At 32.9% G+C, this 18,610-nt stretch overlaps 1 protein-coding gene across 1 annotated transcript; it reads left to right on the forward strand.

Moving 5' to 3' along the window:
• The first annotated feature begins 312 nt into the window (after positions 1 to 312).
• LOC138323289 (A-kinase anchor protein 1, mitochondrial-like) lies at positions 313 to 17,771 on the forward strand. The gene is given in 9 exon segments (XM_069267785.1): positions 313 to 1,408; positions 1,687 to 1,912; positions 5,480 to 5,625; positions 8,992 to 9,153; positions 9,155 to 9,173; positions 9,768 to 9,915; positions 10,389 to 10,456; positions 10,777 to 10,913; positions 11,469 to 17,771. Coding segments are annotated over 9 exon segments (2,019 nt in total). The 5' UTR covers positions 313 to 361; the 3' UTR covers positions 11,535 to 17,771.
• Positions 17,772 to 18,610: the final 839 nt, after the last annotated feature.

Here is an 18,610-nt window from a genome sequence, read left to right on the forward strand (position 1 = left end):
TGGTAAGTCGATGGAGCAATGGTAATAATTATATGAAACCAAAAGTCATTATTTTTTCACAATTTGGATGAAAAATAAGAAACTTACATGTAGCAAAATTTTGCGATTTGGCTTGAAGTGTATATATAATTCAACTGATTCTTAATATATTACAGGTCAACATTTTGTGACTAAGGTTTGAATTACAAAAAAAAATCATTCCTTATGGAAACAACTGGCTTTTCAGTAGTGTGTAACAACGGGATGATGTAAATTTTATTGCAACAAAAAATTATCATTTGGTAATATAGGTATATCTTATTAAATTAAATTTGGTCAAATTTTCTGTTACAGAAGAGTGAGTGGTGAAAATAGATGAAATATGGCAAATTTAAAGGTGATTGTTGGATGCTCAGTTTCATTCTTCGGCTTACTATGGCTGTTCCTGTGGAAGAGATCACCAAAGGAGAAACCTCCTTCTGAATCAAAAAAGAAAAGTGAAGAAACAGTGAGACCTCAAAATAATGTTGGTTCTAAAAACAACCTGCCTGATGTTGTTCACCAAAGCACAGAGTCTCCAGCTGCTGGACAGGAAGCTGTGGAAGACAGCATGTCGATGGAGACAGTGTTACAAACAGAGAGTTGTAAGTTAGACAATAGTTGTACTGACTCCAGGAATTCAGACTTTCAACAAGTCTGCTTGGAGGATCAGATAATACAAGAGGAGGTCATGTCATCTTCTACTGCTCCAGAGACACATTCAGATATCAAGACTTCAGATACTTCAGAGTACGACATAAACTGCATGGGAGACAGCACCGGAAATCTAACATCAGAGTATAGCTCTACTCGGATAGCTGGAAGTGACAACCCACATGAAACTACTGCCATGAATGAGGCTTTCATTACATCAGATTTAGGAGACAGTATCATGGACAAGACCTGTGATAAAGCAAGTGATTCCACACATGATGTGTCTCTGTCTACCTCAACTTTAGCTGAACCACTGCTAGAATCAACAAAACTAGACATGACATCCTGTGAAAATGAACAAAGCGTGAAGATTGAATGTTCTGTGCCTTTGTCTACAGAAAAGAGTGTTTCACTTGACAAAAAACACCATCTAAATGGTAAAAAAATCAATGACATTGGAAAAAACCTAAAGGATTCATTAAAAAACAGTAAAGTATCAGAATCAGACTGCTTTGAGAATCATACAAACAGTAACCATGATAACCAGATGACAAATAGTTGGTCTTCTGAGGTGGAGAGTTGTGATAATATGGACAAACAGATAGACATTGAACTGTGTAAGGGAGATAACTCAATTTCTATCAACTCGCCAGACTCTGTGGGTCAAACACCATCTAAAAGTGAAAGTGAAACTAGTGTGCATGGGTCAGACTCCAACACATCAAACTGTGATAGTGTAAGTAGATTGTCAAAGCAGGTAAAGTATTAGGATCTCAAAAGTTTGGGAAGGGGTGGCTTTTGACAAAAGTCCTTTAATTTCACTCCCGACTCCGATGTAAAGAAATATTTGTTTTACTATTTTTGAGTAGTAGTTTAAATTAATGCAAACCTTGATTTTAATTTTCTTAATTGATTGAAATTCATTGGTGATTATAGGAGTGTTATGCCGATACTCTTTTGTCATCCATTTGTGTTTTGTATATTTGTTACTTCAGATTAAGAATTATTTTGTAGATTTCAAGCAACAGCAGCAGTCGAGCCTCCAGTATTGTAGACGGCCCCAACAAGTCAAACGGTTCCAAAAAAGAGTCGTATGAGTTTAAATTTCCTACAGTGTTTTGTGGACGCTTGATTGGTAAACATGGAAAAAACATCCAGCACCTAAAGGAAAGATCTGGAGCAAACATCTCTCTCAGTAACCATCCATATACACCAGATTTCCAAGTCTGTCTCGTTGAAGGTTTGTCAAATTCACTGTCTTGAAATTACTTAGCGAAAACATAATTTGGTTGTAAAATCCTGTATTAAAATTATTGTAGATTTGGTTCTACTGAATATTAAAGTCATCCAGTAGACTAAATTAGATCTATCAGGGTACTTTCTTCCCTTACATGACTCCACACACTGGGAAGTAACTGATAGGTCAGAATGATAGGCTCATGAGAGTACAAAGGACTTCACATAATCGAATAACGGTTATTTGAATATTTCGGTTATTTGCATAAAATTCTGCAGTCCCGATTTTTTCCTTCTTTATCTTTGTTTTTCAACTCCGTGTATTTGCATAGACTTCTACATGACCTCCGGTTATTTGAATAAAATATTTGGGAAATTCTAAAAATAAAATTGAATAGTTTTCAATTTTGCAAAATATTTTTAGCAAAATTCGCCGATATATGTTTCAAGATACTTCGCTTTTACTAGAAATCATCATGGTGACAGATTAACGTTATCGTATGGCTTGTTGTTTTATGCACGAATCTGCAAAGGTATTCAACGCTGTTACGATTTACATCAGCAGCGGTTGATCACAACTTTAGTATAATCACTAACTCAAACATCTAAAAGCACTTTGCACTTTCAAATATGTTTATTTATTAACATAATGTACCTTAGTTCACGATCGGTTGGAGAAACCATGCTTCCTTACAACAATCGCCACTCATGAGTAGTCTCGTTCAACCAGAGTCTTGTTGACTACGACAGACATGTGCGTATCAAGCGTCTCGTTGAACGAGACATAAAAGCATGCAAAGTCGGCGTGCAATGACTACCGCAAGTTTCGTACAGTATGTAGGATACAAAAGATACTTGCTACGTTGTTTTATTGCTACATGAATATGCATTAATTTCTGAAATGTTAACAAGCTATTCGCCCTATAGATCAACAATACAGGGAGAATTCTCAAAACACATTTAGGTCCAGTGAACGCATGGCTTCACCTGCCGCCATTTTCGAATTCATACACATGTGTAAAAAACAACACTACTAGTTGATCGGCACTTTGAAGTTTATTCACGATCGTAAGTTCATTTTGCCAGGCAAATGTATGTATATTTGTTTATTATTTAGGTTCAGAATTGTAGACACAATTCAATCCTGTTTAGTTATTGCAATTGATCGTTTAGCTGTTTCTCAAATATTCACGTGTCGATCTAACGTTAACAAGAATCTTATATTGGAATATTTTTTGTTATTAAACAATTAAAATCGATTAACAACTTCGAAAATAATTACTTGTTGTTCGTTTTAAGTGTAAATAATTCAGGGCATCCATTAACCCGAGACCTCGCGTCATTGACGCAGCAAAATTTATTTTGACGCACGATCTTTGCATGCCGTGCGTCAATCTGACGCTTCACATTTTTACTACCACTGCCCATCAGAGTTGTGTATGTGTGTATTATGTGATGCCCAGCCACCAATAAAGTGTATATTAGCAAGGGTCAGTGACACTAATTGGTAGAATACCCCAAGCCAATTAAAAGATTCACTCAACTGTGACATAGTCCGATCGTAATTTGCTAATTGGAGCACAGGTAAAGAAGTCACACCTGTACTGAGTACCTACCCGCCTCCAATCCGCTAAAACTGCACATTCTTATCAGCAATCACATTTTAATCAAAGCTATATTAGATTCCAATTGCAATACATTAATGTTATATAACTTGTAAGCAGGTATACAACAGAGATGAGATCGTAGATGTTTGATGCATGCTGCAGTAGCCATTTTGTTGTTAACCTCAATAACCCTACATGTACATTACCCACAAAGCATCAGTGTTGGAGTGTGAGAAGCGTAAATCGTTCCTGTTACAGTTTCTAATTTGTTTTTGGCGGCAAATATGAAAAGTGGTTTGACGTGGAAACGCAACACAAAATAAATAAAAACAATTTCTTTATTGTTAAAAGATCGTTTTAGAAATACAGTTGAATTAATAACATTTGATTTCAAACAAAAAATAGCAGTTGTAACTATGATTTATAAAACAGACTTTTTTTTTTGTAAAAAATCTTTTTTTTTTTTATAAAATGATGTTGTTGATTAAATAATATATTTATGATCAGAAGCTCAAAAATGTCCTTTAAATATTCCAGAATTTAGATAATCAAATATAATTAAAAATTTAAAATATTTACATGAATACTGAAGTTAATCAATATTTTATATAATAATTATTATCATTTTTTTTTTTTTTACTTATTCTATAGAAACATAATAAGTCATATTAACTTTTTTAACCATTATCAATGTTATTGGTTATAAAATTTAATATTTAAATATAACTGAATTTTAACGCGATTAATAATTGACCCTTAAGTTTAATATTTTGACCCTCAGGAATTTGATTTGACCCTCAGGATTTTACAGCCAAGGGTCACTGACTCTTCAGATTTTGATCCTACTGGATGCCCTGATAATTTACGTATTTATCAAGTAAACGAAACGATATCTATTTGCCTGTTCACATACATATGTGTGAGGTCAAACGAAGGTCCAAAATGTCATCTCCGTCTATTCAAATACTACGGTTATTTGCATATTTTCTTCTGGAAAATGACTTATTCAAATAAGCAGAATCCTCTGTACATATGTGTGAGGTCAAACGAAGGTCCAAAATGTCATCTCCGTCTATTCAAATACTATGGTTATTTGCATATTTTCTTCTGGAAAATGACTTATTCAAATAAGCGGAATCCTCTGTATATTTAGTTGTACTTTCATGATGGGAGGGGGCATTATCCTCATCTCCTTGTTCTGCTTTTGTCTCATATCTTCTTGTTTTGATAAGAAAGGTGAGGGTATATATACATTATTTTGTATGTCTTGCAGACATTTTTACTTTAGGTACAGACAAACCTGTCTATAAAGGACAATAAAGGGACCAAGCAAAAATGTCTTATAAAGGCAAGTGTCCTTTATACAGAGGTTAATTATATAACAAATTACACCTCAATAAAGGCAGGTGTCCTTTAAATTTATACACACATCAATTATATAGCAAATTACACAAAATGAGGTTGATGAATCAGTCCTTTATACACAGGTGTCCTTTATAGCAGACTTGACAATATGCCAGGGCAAGAAATATCCCAGGTCCGATTGCCCAAGACCAGTAAAATATGGTCCCGGACAAGTGAAAATTGGTGTAAACTTGCCCAATTTCAATGTTAATTACCCTGTTTTGGGTTGAATTTGACTGAAATCTTAAATTCGGGCAAGTGGTTTTCAAAATAAGTTTCTTGCCATGTATGCCTCTCAAAACATGGAAGAAAATTTGTTTTACTTCAACTTAATCAAGAACATTTGTTTCTGATCACATTCCAGACTCAATTTATCACAGTAAGTTTTCTACATGATAGCATTTGAACCGTGTGAATGGTTAGAATGAACACCTCTTTATGTTTAAACTTGTGTATGATGTACATTTGTGAAAAGGTGTCAAATACTAGAATGAAATTTAACGAAGTTACTTACCATATTTTGTAATTAATGATTTAGACAAAGAAGCGGTTTATTTCAGGTACACAAAAGCAGATAGATGAAGCACTGAAAATCATTGGCAGAAAGTTTCCAGAGGTAGATATGACAGCTATTGGATCAGAAGTAGAGAATGAATCGGAGCCCAGCACAAACGGCAAACCCATGCTGATGCCGGACATAATGCAGGTACCTATCAATGCTTTTTTACTGCAAGCCTGTTAAGTTTAGTTTCCATCCAGATGTTGACCTTAGTTCAGAAAGAAAGTGGCAGGTGTTCCTAAAATACCAGATCATTAGTTATTTCCATTTGGTTAAAAACAAATTGTGAAAGGACAGATAAAAAATAAAATGACACTTTCCAATAACTACAATAAAGTTTTGTTGGCTTTCATAGATTTAACATCAAAACAAAATTCTTTGTTATTATTCAATTAGTATTTGACAAAAAAAAAGTTTTCCTATTATATATCCCTTTGAGGCTTTTGTATTAATAGTGATAGAAGTAAAGAGAATGTTAAACTATATTTTATCAAAATACAAATCTCATATTAAATGATGTTTACTTTTAATATCAAAAATTAGATTTACAAGGAAAGACACAAACATAAAATATTCTTACATTCCTGAATTTGATTTAATTTATTGCCCCTTTTGTCATAATTAAAATTCCTGAGTTTGATTTAATTTGTTGTCCCCTTTTTGTCATTTAATAAAAAATCTTGAATTTGATTTAATTTGTTGTCCCCTTTTATCAGTTGATAAAATGTCAATCAAGGCAAGGCTTTGTTTCCTTGTTAGTCCATAGAATGTTCTCTACACTTTCCTGGCTTAGACTTCTACTGCACTGCCTTTCCTGTTCTGCATGGCACTGTTACTTTGAAAATCCAGACACCTAAGCATGTGCATTTTGTAGATCGAAATATAGGCTGTTGATTGTACTTTGATCTAACTTTGATAAAGTTGTTAGTTTTACTAGCTTTAGCTATTCGCTTGCAATAGTGTTAGCTAAAAGTACCTGTCTAGAATATATCATCCAGAAATATACATATATAATATATAATGTTTATCTTTAATATATATTGTTCACCCTTTCTTCTATTTTCTTGTTATCCTCCATGAAGACTTACTGTAATAAAGTAGTTTCTTCTATTAGTGACAAATATTGGGTATAAACAGAAATTTATTTTATCAGCATCTATGTTATCAATGCAATATTTCTGTTTAAGTCTGGATTTGTAGAACTAGAATTGCATGCTTAGCTTTATAGAAACTTACTAGTAGTAGACACCATGTGAATGTATAGAGTAGAATCTCCAACTTACATTTAAATATTATGTGATAGTCCCTGTGTTACAACTGGGTCAATAACCAGTAGAAAATTAGGTAGATTATCAGGCACAGTAAAGCACCTGTAGTTTATGTATATTATTTGCTTGTATTATACTGTAATTTACATGTAACATGTAGTCCGTATGCATTATAGGCTTAATCTAAGGGATTTCCAGTAAAAATAATAACAACTTAATGATAAGTTCCTTAAAGATGCTCCACCGCTGACAAATGGTATTTTTTCACTATTAAAAACAGCAGCAGACGATTTAGTATTTTTCTTCAGTTACAAAAGTTACTTACTCTACACCATTACCACCATTGAAAAGTTTGAGCTTCCAATTTTACATCAAGTTTAAAATATAAAAAAATCATTAATTGCATCCTGAAAAAATTCCCTGGCACTATATCCTATATTGAATGAAGTACTGATTGTGTATGCACCAAAAGCAAAACATATTATTTTATATAGTTTTTTTGTGCTAATTAGACATACAAATACACAATTACATACCAATTATTGTTCAAATGATGAGTATCATTTATGCTCTGTCGGCGGTGGAGCATCTTTAACATAGAATTCTTCCTGTTGTCTATTCTGTATTTGCATATTATAGAGTTATCTGTCCTGGCAGGTAGGTATTGATTGTGTCGTCATGTGTTTGTGAGCGTAACATCATACTTTTCGGAGAAAACGACTTGAACTGCGCTCGCAAAATAATGATGTTACAATAGATACCTACGCGAAAGGGAGCTAAGTCTGTAATATACAAAGTCGAAATATATTGGTCAGGATCTCTATGAATCCCAGTAAAATGCATTCTTAAGCACTAACATGAACTTGTTCACTGGAACGGCATATTGATATAAAGTCGTGTTATAGAATAAGAATGTATATTTATGTTGCTCTTGAATCCCTACCAAATTCTTTATTGGAGACTGGGACGTTTGCCAAATCTAGGTTTATTTTGTTAATCATTAAGACAGAGACATGATCATATGTTCAGTAATTAACATCATATAACCGTAGTAATAGTTTAGTTTGATATAACATAGTAGGATTAATTCCTTATTGCATTGTCGAGAAATCTGAACCTAGTGTTCAATATCCTTATTGCTGAAACTGCATGCAGGAAATATGATGGTATGATTAAAGTTTAAATTTTACACCAACTTTTCACTTTGCATGTCATGCTCATGAAATACTCGCATATTTCTTGCTTTCAGTTTCACTCTTTCTTTAAATTTTCAATAAAATAAAAAATATTTCATGTCTGAATGAAGTTTTTCTCAAAATTGATTTTTTTTGCCAATATCTTAATTATATGTATAATAATTATTAAATTTTAAGTATATATGCTCAACGAAAAAAAAAGAAAGAAAATAAAATTTAATTCAGATGTTATGATTTTTTAAAATAAAAACAAAACAAAAATTACAAGAATTTGGCAAATCAAAACAAATTTAAGAAAAAAATCAAAGTGCTAATACGAAAATATTTGTTCCCAAAATTAAAAAATTTAAATCATTTTTTATATTCTTACAACAATCCATCATGTGATTTTGGAACTCTGACTGGAAACAGATATTTTTACCCTTTGGCCTTTTAAAACTTATTTAGCATGAGGTCAAACCACTCTCACTTCACATAATTACCTTCTTTCTTTACTAACTTCAATCAAATCTTCACTTGCACCAAAAGCAACTTAATGGTTACAGCCTTCAAAACTGATTCTATTGTGGATATGATAATGATACGAGATGATGGTTAATATAATCTATCTATTTTAATCTTGGTTTGAAAACAATGATGAAAAACTTTGTAAATGTATAAATAAATATGTAAATAAATATACCTGTTACACATATGTTGATATAAAACAAATTTTCAGTCATATTGCATAGCAGAGCTTATTTCAAAAAATTCTTCGAACTTGTCTCTTGGGTTTGTCTGGAATGTCACATGTAAAATATATCCATTAGCAAACGACTGCCAATAAGTGAATATATGCAAGAAGAAGAAAAAAATAGTTTCTAACTTTACTTATACCATCATCGAGTACAACAGTTTTCATATCCACTTGAAGTTAGTTATGAAATCTGTATCACTGAGCTACGAGGGGCGGTGAAGGTCTGAAGGAGATGTGCTGTGGACTTAAAGGGATTTTATTGCATTTTTGACATTTTATACTGAAAAGAAAACAGGTGTGCGTCTCCTTTCAGCTCAACCTGCCCGAGGGTGTTTCCATCGACGTGGTGGTGTCCAGTATTGTCGACGCAGGCCATGTGTTTGTTCAACAACACACACATCCATCTTTCCCCTCCTTGGAGCGACTAAACCAGTTTATGATAGCATGTTATACGCAGGATGGCATCGTACCTCAAACTCCCACGGCCACTTGAGGGTGAGTACTAACACATACAGAGCCACCTCTTTTCTCACATTTTCAAAACAATCAGTCTGATCACTGTTAACAATTTGATAGGTAAAAAGCAACTCTTGTGTGTGTGACTTAAGCAAATACGGGGTTTCGAGATCCCAAAAAGATTCGATAAAAGTACATTTTACTGTCGATTGGTCCCACTGTCCGGTGATAATGACATCATCACGACATAATGATCACCGGAAGGTGAGACTAATGGACGGTAAATTGTACTTTACTTGCGTCATTTTGGGCTCTTGAAACCCCCGTATTACAGTAGTTCCAGAGAATCGTCCTTCTATCAAATTTCATACATGATTGTCAACTCATCAAAGAGTAAAGACAGTGAGCTCATTTATTCATTCCATTGGAATTGAACATTTGATATGTTCAGGGTACTAGTTGAACCTTTCAGTTTAACTGTTATGATTTTACATTTTCAACAGTTATTTGTTTTGCTCTTGAAATACACATACTACCAAAACATTCCAAAGTTCACAATGACCATGAAAACACTTTTATATGTATTTATTTCATTGAATCACCAAACAAAAATTGCCTGTCTGTCTGTTCCAGTTGGAGTGATATGTTCTGCCCCGATGTTAAATGGCTGGTACAGAGCCCAGATCACGGCTGTGTATGATGATACAGATGAATGTGATATAAAATATGTCGATTACGGAGGATTCTCTCGTGTTCCAGGCTGTACTCTCAGACAGATCAGGTGAACGTCAGGATATATTTACATTAGATATATTCCAACTTTGCATAGTTATCTGCTCTTGTGTACAGGTGTTGATTGATGCATCAGTGGCCTTTTACAACACTTTCTGTGAAAAATAGGAAATGATCAATACCTACCAGCAGGGCAGATAACTGTCTTTTGAAGGAATTGCTTGTCTTTAGCAATCTTCTTCAGTATTTAGAGTCTCTACAGCAGGTAAAAACAAAGCAAGATGGGCATAATTTTAAGATCTTTGTAGCGAGGAAATAAAATTTTGTGTGAATACATGAATATGTTAAGTAAAACTGTTATTTGGATAATTTTTATATGCCACAATTGTTGTTGAAATGAAAACATTGACAGATGTGATAAAGCATACTTAGTCTCAAAGACTCATGACTTTGTCACTCTTATGTTTTAACTGTAAGACCACAGTGATTCTATGTTAATTGAACAAACATGTTATGTTGTAGGAGTGACTTTATGACCTTGCCCTTCCAAGCTGTTGAATGTTACATGGCAAACATTACCCCTATCCAAGGTATGTTGTCAACCAATTCTTCCAAATTCTATTACATCATGAGAGATAAAGAAAATAAATGCCTTAAGAATGAAAAATAACTGCCTTTAGAATGAATATATTACAATTTTATCACCAGTGAGTGACATCATCATTTACCATGAATTTTGCACATATTTGCTTCTCTTTTACCCTTTGACATTACAATATGTAGATTCAGGGCGTCCTGAAGGTCAAGAAAAAGGGTTGGGTGACCAGAGGTGACACATTAGACAAATGTTTGATGTAGAGATGGCCAATTCACTCCAAGTTGTGTGTGATAATGTGTTTTGTTGGTGTAGATGAGGAATACTTCAGTTCAGAGGCCGCAGCCACACTTGAAGAGCTCACACAAGGGAAGCTACTCCAGGCACAGATTGTTGGTCGTAGTGAAGATGGAACTCCTTATATCCATATTTATCAAATCGCAGGAGAAAAGGTTTGTTGTAGCTGGAATAATTGTATGACTATGTTAGCTTGCAAGTTATTTTCCAGGCCAACTTTTCATGAAAAACCGGTAATTCTTAAATAATCACTTGGGTATAGAAAATTGAAGCATAGGCACTTGGCTTTAAAGACATTTTTCTCTCTATGTATATGTAATACTGTGTCAAGGTCGACACCATAGTGTCCGACCAGTTGAAACCTGTCTGTTTTCTGATTACCTAGTGACATTTATAAGATATGATGAATATTGTATCTTATACCAAATTAAAGATAAATTATCTGGCTGTCGATAGAGAATATTCCCATTGTCACATCTGATACAGTTTGTTAAAAATCATACCTTTTCTGAAATTGGGTATTGTTATATGGCAGGCCGAGTTATAGACCTTGATACAGTATTACTTAGAGGGAGAAAAATGTCTTTAGAGCCAAACGCCTGTGATTGAAGTATCTGTTGAACTATGTCCAATCTAAGCTTGATTTTATTTGGAAACACAACAGAATTTAGAAATTGTATACCGTTTTACACCAATGATTATTGTTTCAGGTATTATTTGTGAACAGAGAGCTAGTGAACAGAGGTGTTACTCGCTGGGTAGAATTGATGTCGTGAAGATCAAAGTGACTGTAAAACACTTTTGCTTCTCCTCAAATGAACCTTGCTAACATCTCAAGTCACTGAAAGGCAAGTTAATTGCGCTTACCGCTCCCTACTGACGGTTATTCCAGACCGATGTTGCGTGAATTCTTCGTGGCTGTTCTTCAAAATGTCTGCTGATGTTGTGGACATGCGCTTTTAAGCCCTTGGACGGAATTACAAACTGGACTTTGTGCAAGTTTTTGCGGATTTTATGTACTGTTTGGTGTAGAGATCCATGGATACAGAATGATAATGTGGAGTTTTCCTTGATGTACCATAGAATAACCAATGAAAAGCGGCACTGCTGGATGATTATACACACCATTTTACTGTTGTGGGAGTCTGCCATGCTTCATATTTAAGTATTAATGATGTAGACTTTCTCATCGTAACACCAAATGTTGGTTCATTGTATCCAGCTTAATGTAAAATACCCTGTCTCCACATCTAAGTCAATGTATTTAATATGCCGTTTTTGTCTGCCTATGTAGGCTGGTGTATATGGGAATACAGGTATCAGCAGGCTTGATACCCTGACAAATGTCTGTTGATTTTGTAACTTGAAGGTCTAAAGTTTGTATAACCCAAGTGCTACACATTCTGCCTTTAAAATAACCTCAATAAATCCTCATTCTGCCCGAATGCCAAATCAGTATGCTTCAGCATAGTTTTCAATGTTGAAGCAAGAAGGAATTACAAAAAAACACATTTAATCTTTTAATTTTATGATGATATGCTTAGATATTGAATAAGTGCTGTTTTTGATAAATTAGGAATAAGAAGTTATCGATATTTCTTATTTGTGTTATAGTACACGGGAAAACCAGCCTTAGCGACCACCTCTGCATGAAGACCACCTGGTTTTGAGACGTCTTCACAAATAGCCAGTTATAATATAATGCAAGTTTACTACAACTTGACCTGATTGTGTCCCATGGATGGTCGTTTGATTTAGACTGGTTTATGTGTATAATGTTATAACTGGATAAAAACATATCCTTTCAGTTCTCTACTTCAGTATTGACTTATTTGGTTATTACTTGATTTGTTGATCACCATTTAGCTCTAATGATGGGATCATGGTAGTCAAGTTGTTAAGATGTCTCGATGTATTACCACAAGCTCTCCACCTGTTGGTTTTGAGTTTGATTCCTACATGGGGCAGTTGCCAGGTTCTGACTTGGTGAATTTGATTAGACTGGCTTTCCTTCAGATTCTAAAACAGGGCATGTCCATTACTGCCCCTGACTGTTAATAGAACTAAAACAAAGTAGGGTCCTGGGGTGTAAAAGATATGAGGATATTAGGCGCATATGAAACTTTGCTTGTTGCTCTAGATATTATATCAGAAATTTGAATCTGAGATTTCAGTACCGGTTTATATACGTACAATACTTCTGCTATGATATCTGATGAAGATTACTGTCTCAACAGATACTTGTCTCCTTGAACTGTTGTGATTTTAATATATTCATGATTATTGAATTTGAAGGATCCTGTATTACAAATGGTGGTAATAATGATCATTAGAAGTTACCTTGGTGATTTTTATGTGGCTTGTTTATGTATTATTCGTCATGCAATATTAATTTGTTGATAACGAGTTACATGTTTATCAGTTCGATATAAAGGTATAACTATATTGGTATTGTTGGGACACGTAATTATCATACCGTATTTGGTATTGTTGGGACATGTGATTATCATACCGTATTAAGCCTTTTCTGGACAGTTATTTCTTAATTTTAAGTTTTATTTGAATAACCAACATTCTCTTTGTGTTTGATTGAAAATAATATACTATGTAATTTTGTTTTCATTAAAAAATGTAACATTATTGAAAAAAGCTGTGGACAAATTCTGAACAAAAGATAGTGATCAAGCTATGAAATCTCGAATACATGAATCTTTAAGTGCATAATACTTTCATAGGCAAGTTAGTGTTGTATGGTTTTGATACTTATATTTCCTCTTTTTAGTTGTGACTTCTAAATTTGTATTGTTATTTATTATCTCAAAGACAAGTGTATAATAGTTTTACTCATGTATTTAAGTTGTAAAAGTTGTACACTAAATATATTATGAACTTCAACTTGACATTTTATCCCAAAAAACTGCCTTCTGTATCTGCCACATTTATGTTCTCATGTGATCAGCTTTTTACAGTAAAGTATTAAAATCTAGCTTATTTAACATTTCACTTTTGAACAATCAACTTTAATACATATTATAAGTTTAAAATAAATCATATTGAAAGAAGAAAGAACAATTTGAGGTCTTACTGTGCATGGCAAATCATTAATTTGAAAACTTTCATATTTATTTCATATTCCTAGGCAAAATGTGGTCAGGTAATTAAATTTCAGGTCAGTCTCTTTGAAAAAAAATTAATTGATATGACAACATTTTGCCAGTGTTTTAAATAATAAATTTCACCATTTTCTCAATTTTTAAACTTGTGGAAGCTTCCTTTAGGGAATTTGAAGAAGAAAAAAGCCAATATAGTTCTCTATAATCTGCCACTGTATCTTTATCAATACATTTACCAACATGCATCAAGACATCTCTGTGTAGGACAAGCCGTCCTAGATGTTGATTAGAAATAAATAACAGAAGTATCTTTTATGATATTCTCTATGCTGGTATATCCAAACGGGAATCATCTACCATGTAGAATATAGCTTGCCATCAGTGAAAGAACTAGTCAATAAAATTGCCCATATTTCTGATCTCAAATATAACACTCTCATTCCATATAAATCAATATTTATTATATCATGATTTGCTCTCAAAATCAACTAATGATAATATTTAATTGATATTATAGAATCTAACTTAGATCTTGAGAGATATCATTTTCAACGTTTAGAGGTTATAACATTGCAATACCCGTTTTGAACTAAGATATTTACGAATACACTGTACTTTGAGAAAACCTATGGGACAAGATCAATGGAAAAATTGAAGAATTCTAATCTGTTAAGGCATACTTGTGATGAGTAGGTGCAGAGTTGTTTTTATGAAAAGTTACCGAATGGAGAAAACAAGTATTTCTGTGTGTTTGATATTTTACTATTAGTATATTTGCTATACAAAATCCCCAATGAATGGAGACGATTACTTAGACCTTCCATAGATTATGTCCCTTTGCAATGTTTTTGGCATCTTTTCGTCAACATTCTCCAAGGCTTAATAACAAATCAGCAACTTTAAATCCAGAAAATTTAATTGGAAAATTTTTGTCCACATACCATAGATAACTTTGGTGCTAAAAATCACCCATCAAGTTTTTTCATGGTTGGTGTGTACATAAAATAATTCCATACATTAACACCAGGGAAATGCTTATTGTTTCAGATATTATTAGTTTAGTCTGCCCACAATGGTACATATATATCCTGACTGCCATATAATAACTTCCAATGTACAACATATATCTCTACCTGCCTAATCAACTCAATCAGCTGTACAGAATTCCTTCAATTTTTAAAATTAGTTAATATCTGCCATTCATATTATATGCTTACATAACACGTAGATTAACGTCTAAATGTATGTTTTCACGCTATAGATTGTTTCACGCAACCTTATATCACATCCAAAGTTTATTGAAAATTCAGTATTATTGAGATGTTTTATTGCTGATCTCAATTTAATTGACACACGAGGCCATGCTTGTTTGATTTGCCCCTTTCAGAAGATGATTAATTTTGTGTAAAAAAAATTTAATATTCCGAAAAAAGCATTACAGTATTTTAAATCTTCTAAGTAGATACCTTAGTAGATAATATTTTTAATTCATTATTTATGTTTGGCATTTTGGTACATATGCCAGAAATTTGCAGTCGTTCCGTTAAAGAAAACCTGTACACGTATATATTTCACTGCTATAATATTGCAGACCACCATTATTCTGTCTTGCCTGTTACAGAGTTACTTCCCTTGCTGGTAGTTACCTTGGGTATTGAATGTGAGCAAAATAAATGTCATAAAATAAACTCATAAAATCCATATATTTCCAGGACTGTGTATTACAGTATAACAAAAATTATTAGTGAAAGATTATGTTTATTGATAAATGTCAAGCAGTTATTTCAATCAATGTTTATATTGATAGCTAGAGACCAAAATCTTAGAATTTGATTTGTATTACATTGATTTTTGCTGTAGTACATAGAATGCACCATCTTTCATTTTGTTTGCAGAGTTATCCATCTTTGTTTGCTGTCTATTTTCATTCAATTGGTCGAAAGTATTTTCCTAATGTATGAGGGAGTTTATGTGGTTTACAAAATCATGATTGTTGTACAATCTCTGAAAGTTGATTATGAACTGATCCAGTCTTGAAGAGTTCACATGTGTCTATTCAGGGATGAATGAGTTAATCATATTTATTGGTTTTGAAACTTTGATGTGTAACTTTCACTATAGTGGAGGGAAAAATTTATCAAATTAACAATTTATTTTACTGTCTGTTATATGCAGAACATTAAAGACTTCAGCTCACCAAGTTCTATTATGATTATCTGCGCTTTTCTTAGTCACTTTAGAGTGTGTTGATTTAATAAAGTAAAGTGTCTTCTGAGAACAAACATTATTAACTACAATGGTAGTTCACGTTATATACTCGGTGTAAAAAATGACACTAGTTATGATGATATTCTGTCATGTATATAAGGTTACCACAGTAGCCTAGTATACTGTAGTTCACTGTATTTCAAGGGTACTCAAGCTTAGATTTCTGAAACTTGAAATATCCTTAAATTACCCTACAATGTATGTACTTGTAGTTCATAAATGAAATTTAAATGAAAGAATAAAGCAGTTTCAGTGTTGTCCAATAGTAGAGGTGTATTTCAGTACGACTAGGATTAGTATGTTTTGAACTGATGATGTTTTGGGATAATTTTATCAAGAATTGCAGTGTTACTTTATATTAACACAAATAGAAAATAAAGATCTCATAGATTATTAATATTGTTTTTGAAGGTATCCTCTAAGTCTGGAGCATAAATAACAGTGTTTCAAGTTATATCTGAAAAATATGTTTTATTGCTGTCGGAGAATATAACCGATTGATTTTGTGTTATCAAGAGATTTTACTGAAGTTGGTCAAGTGATGGTGCATTTATGTTATGAATGAGTTTTCTGAATGTAGGAGTAGATTTTCTGAATGTTTGCGGTTGAGTGTTGGTAGATATTGTATCTATTTTTCCATAAATGAATTTACGTTAGAGGCATTGAGATACATAAAGTTTTGGTTTTATGTAATGTTATTTGTTTGTTTTGAAAGTAATCATGATAATTACATAGTATTTTTCTTTAAGAACAATCATTTACGAATTATGTTGGTTTAAAAACTAAAATATATGTTAATACTTCCAATACTTTGCTAGGATCTGTTGTATTGAACAAAGCTTTAAATTTAAAAACAAAATTTGTGTACTAGACCAAAATTTCTTCCTTTGTTCATGGGATTTCTTCTGATTGAACAATATTAATGGACAGCAACTCATGTCCCTATGTGATCTGAAACATCATAAGATGACCTTTTTTAAACACTAAATTTCCTCCCTTTGCATCCCTGATTTGAGAACAACTCCATATCCATATTGCAGAATTATCTGTTCGTTGAATAGATATTGATCATGGTGTTTTGCATTTGTGAGTAGAACATCATATTTTTTTCAGCAAAAATGACAAAATTGGCCCTCACTGATGGCCTACTGGTATCAATTGATAGGAAGCTCAAGAGTAGATAACTCTAGTATATGGAAACAGAATACCAGTACACGAGATGGTCATTTTTATCTGTCGTTCGTTCATTTGTATTTGTCTTCTATAAAGAGGGGATGTTTTTATGTCGCCATAGAATTTAAATCTGTGAATAAATAAATGGTGTATGTTTGGGCAGCATAGCATTTGCCAAAACACTGAAATATATTGATTTTAATGATTGTGGGAATTTGTACATTACAGGGTCAAATAGATATTGGAAACTTTAAATGTTGCTAGGAAAATATACAATGATATTGAAACAACGGGAGAAACATGTCTTTGATATGGTCTATCTAACATTCACCGATCCTCACATCAAGTGTTAAACAATTTGATGGATAGGACATCTATTTGTCAAAACGTTCTTCTTGATCAGTAAAAAAAAAATCAGCCTTACTTTATAATTGATGTTGCCATACTGTATTTCTCTATTATATATGCTGACTTAATATTCTGATTTGATGCTTCTATGGTTGTGCTCCTATTTGAATTAGTTACACATGATTAATCTGTATGTGTGAACAGATATGGTAAATATTAATACCCCTGGTAAGTCCACATTTATATGGAAAGAATTGTGAATTAGATACATTTTCATGCAAGTCCCCAGTTCTTAAACAGAGATTTTACAGGATTCATAATTATAGGAAATATAGTCAAAGTTTGTTAACACTTTGAGGTACTGTACTGTATAGTGGGGGGTAAATTTTGTAGGGGATTCACTGTTTTCCTAAATTGGCAAATTCAAAACACCAGCAAAATATTTTGAATTTCACAACTATAATGCTTATAGAGGGTTCTGTATGTTGGTGAATTAAAAAAACAACAATGTAAATGTTCTGTTGAAATTTAAAAATATTAAAGCACTATACAGTATCAAAATATTAAAGTTTGTCCTAGTCAAACAAAACATTTTATTTTATACAGGGTCTTCAAGTTGAGTTTGTCAGTTATCATAGTTTGACTATATTTTAATGCAACATTTACAGAATTATTTAAAGTATATAGAGTATATAGCTATTGTGTTGGTGTCTCAGGAAAACCAGTGCTGTTAAATCACAGGTCCTTGGCAGGAAAACCATTTCAAACCCTTAATCCATATTCATACATGTATGTTCATGTATATATTAACGGATAAGTTCATTTAATGACGACCTCTAGCTTACACAGGAGGCTGTTCTTAAATGACCTTGGCTGTTAATTGGATATCAATATAATCAACCAACAATGTAAAAGTGCATAGGTGTAACATTTGTGTCAAGTCCCTGTGA

Source organism: Argopecten irradians, chromosome 1, assembly GCF_041381155.1.
Source record: "Argopecten irradians isolate NY chromosome 1, Ai_NY, whole genome shotgun sequence".
NCBI classification, from domain to species: Eukaryota; Metazoa; Mollusca; class Bivalvia; order Pectinida; family Pectinidae; genus Argopecten; species Argopecten irradians.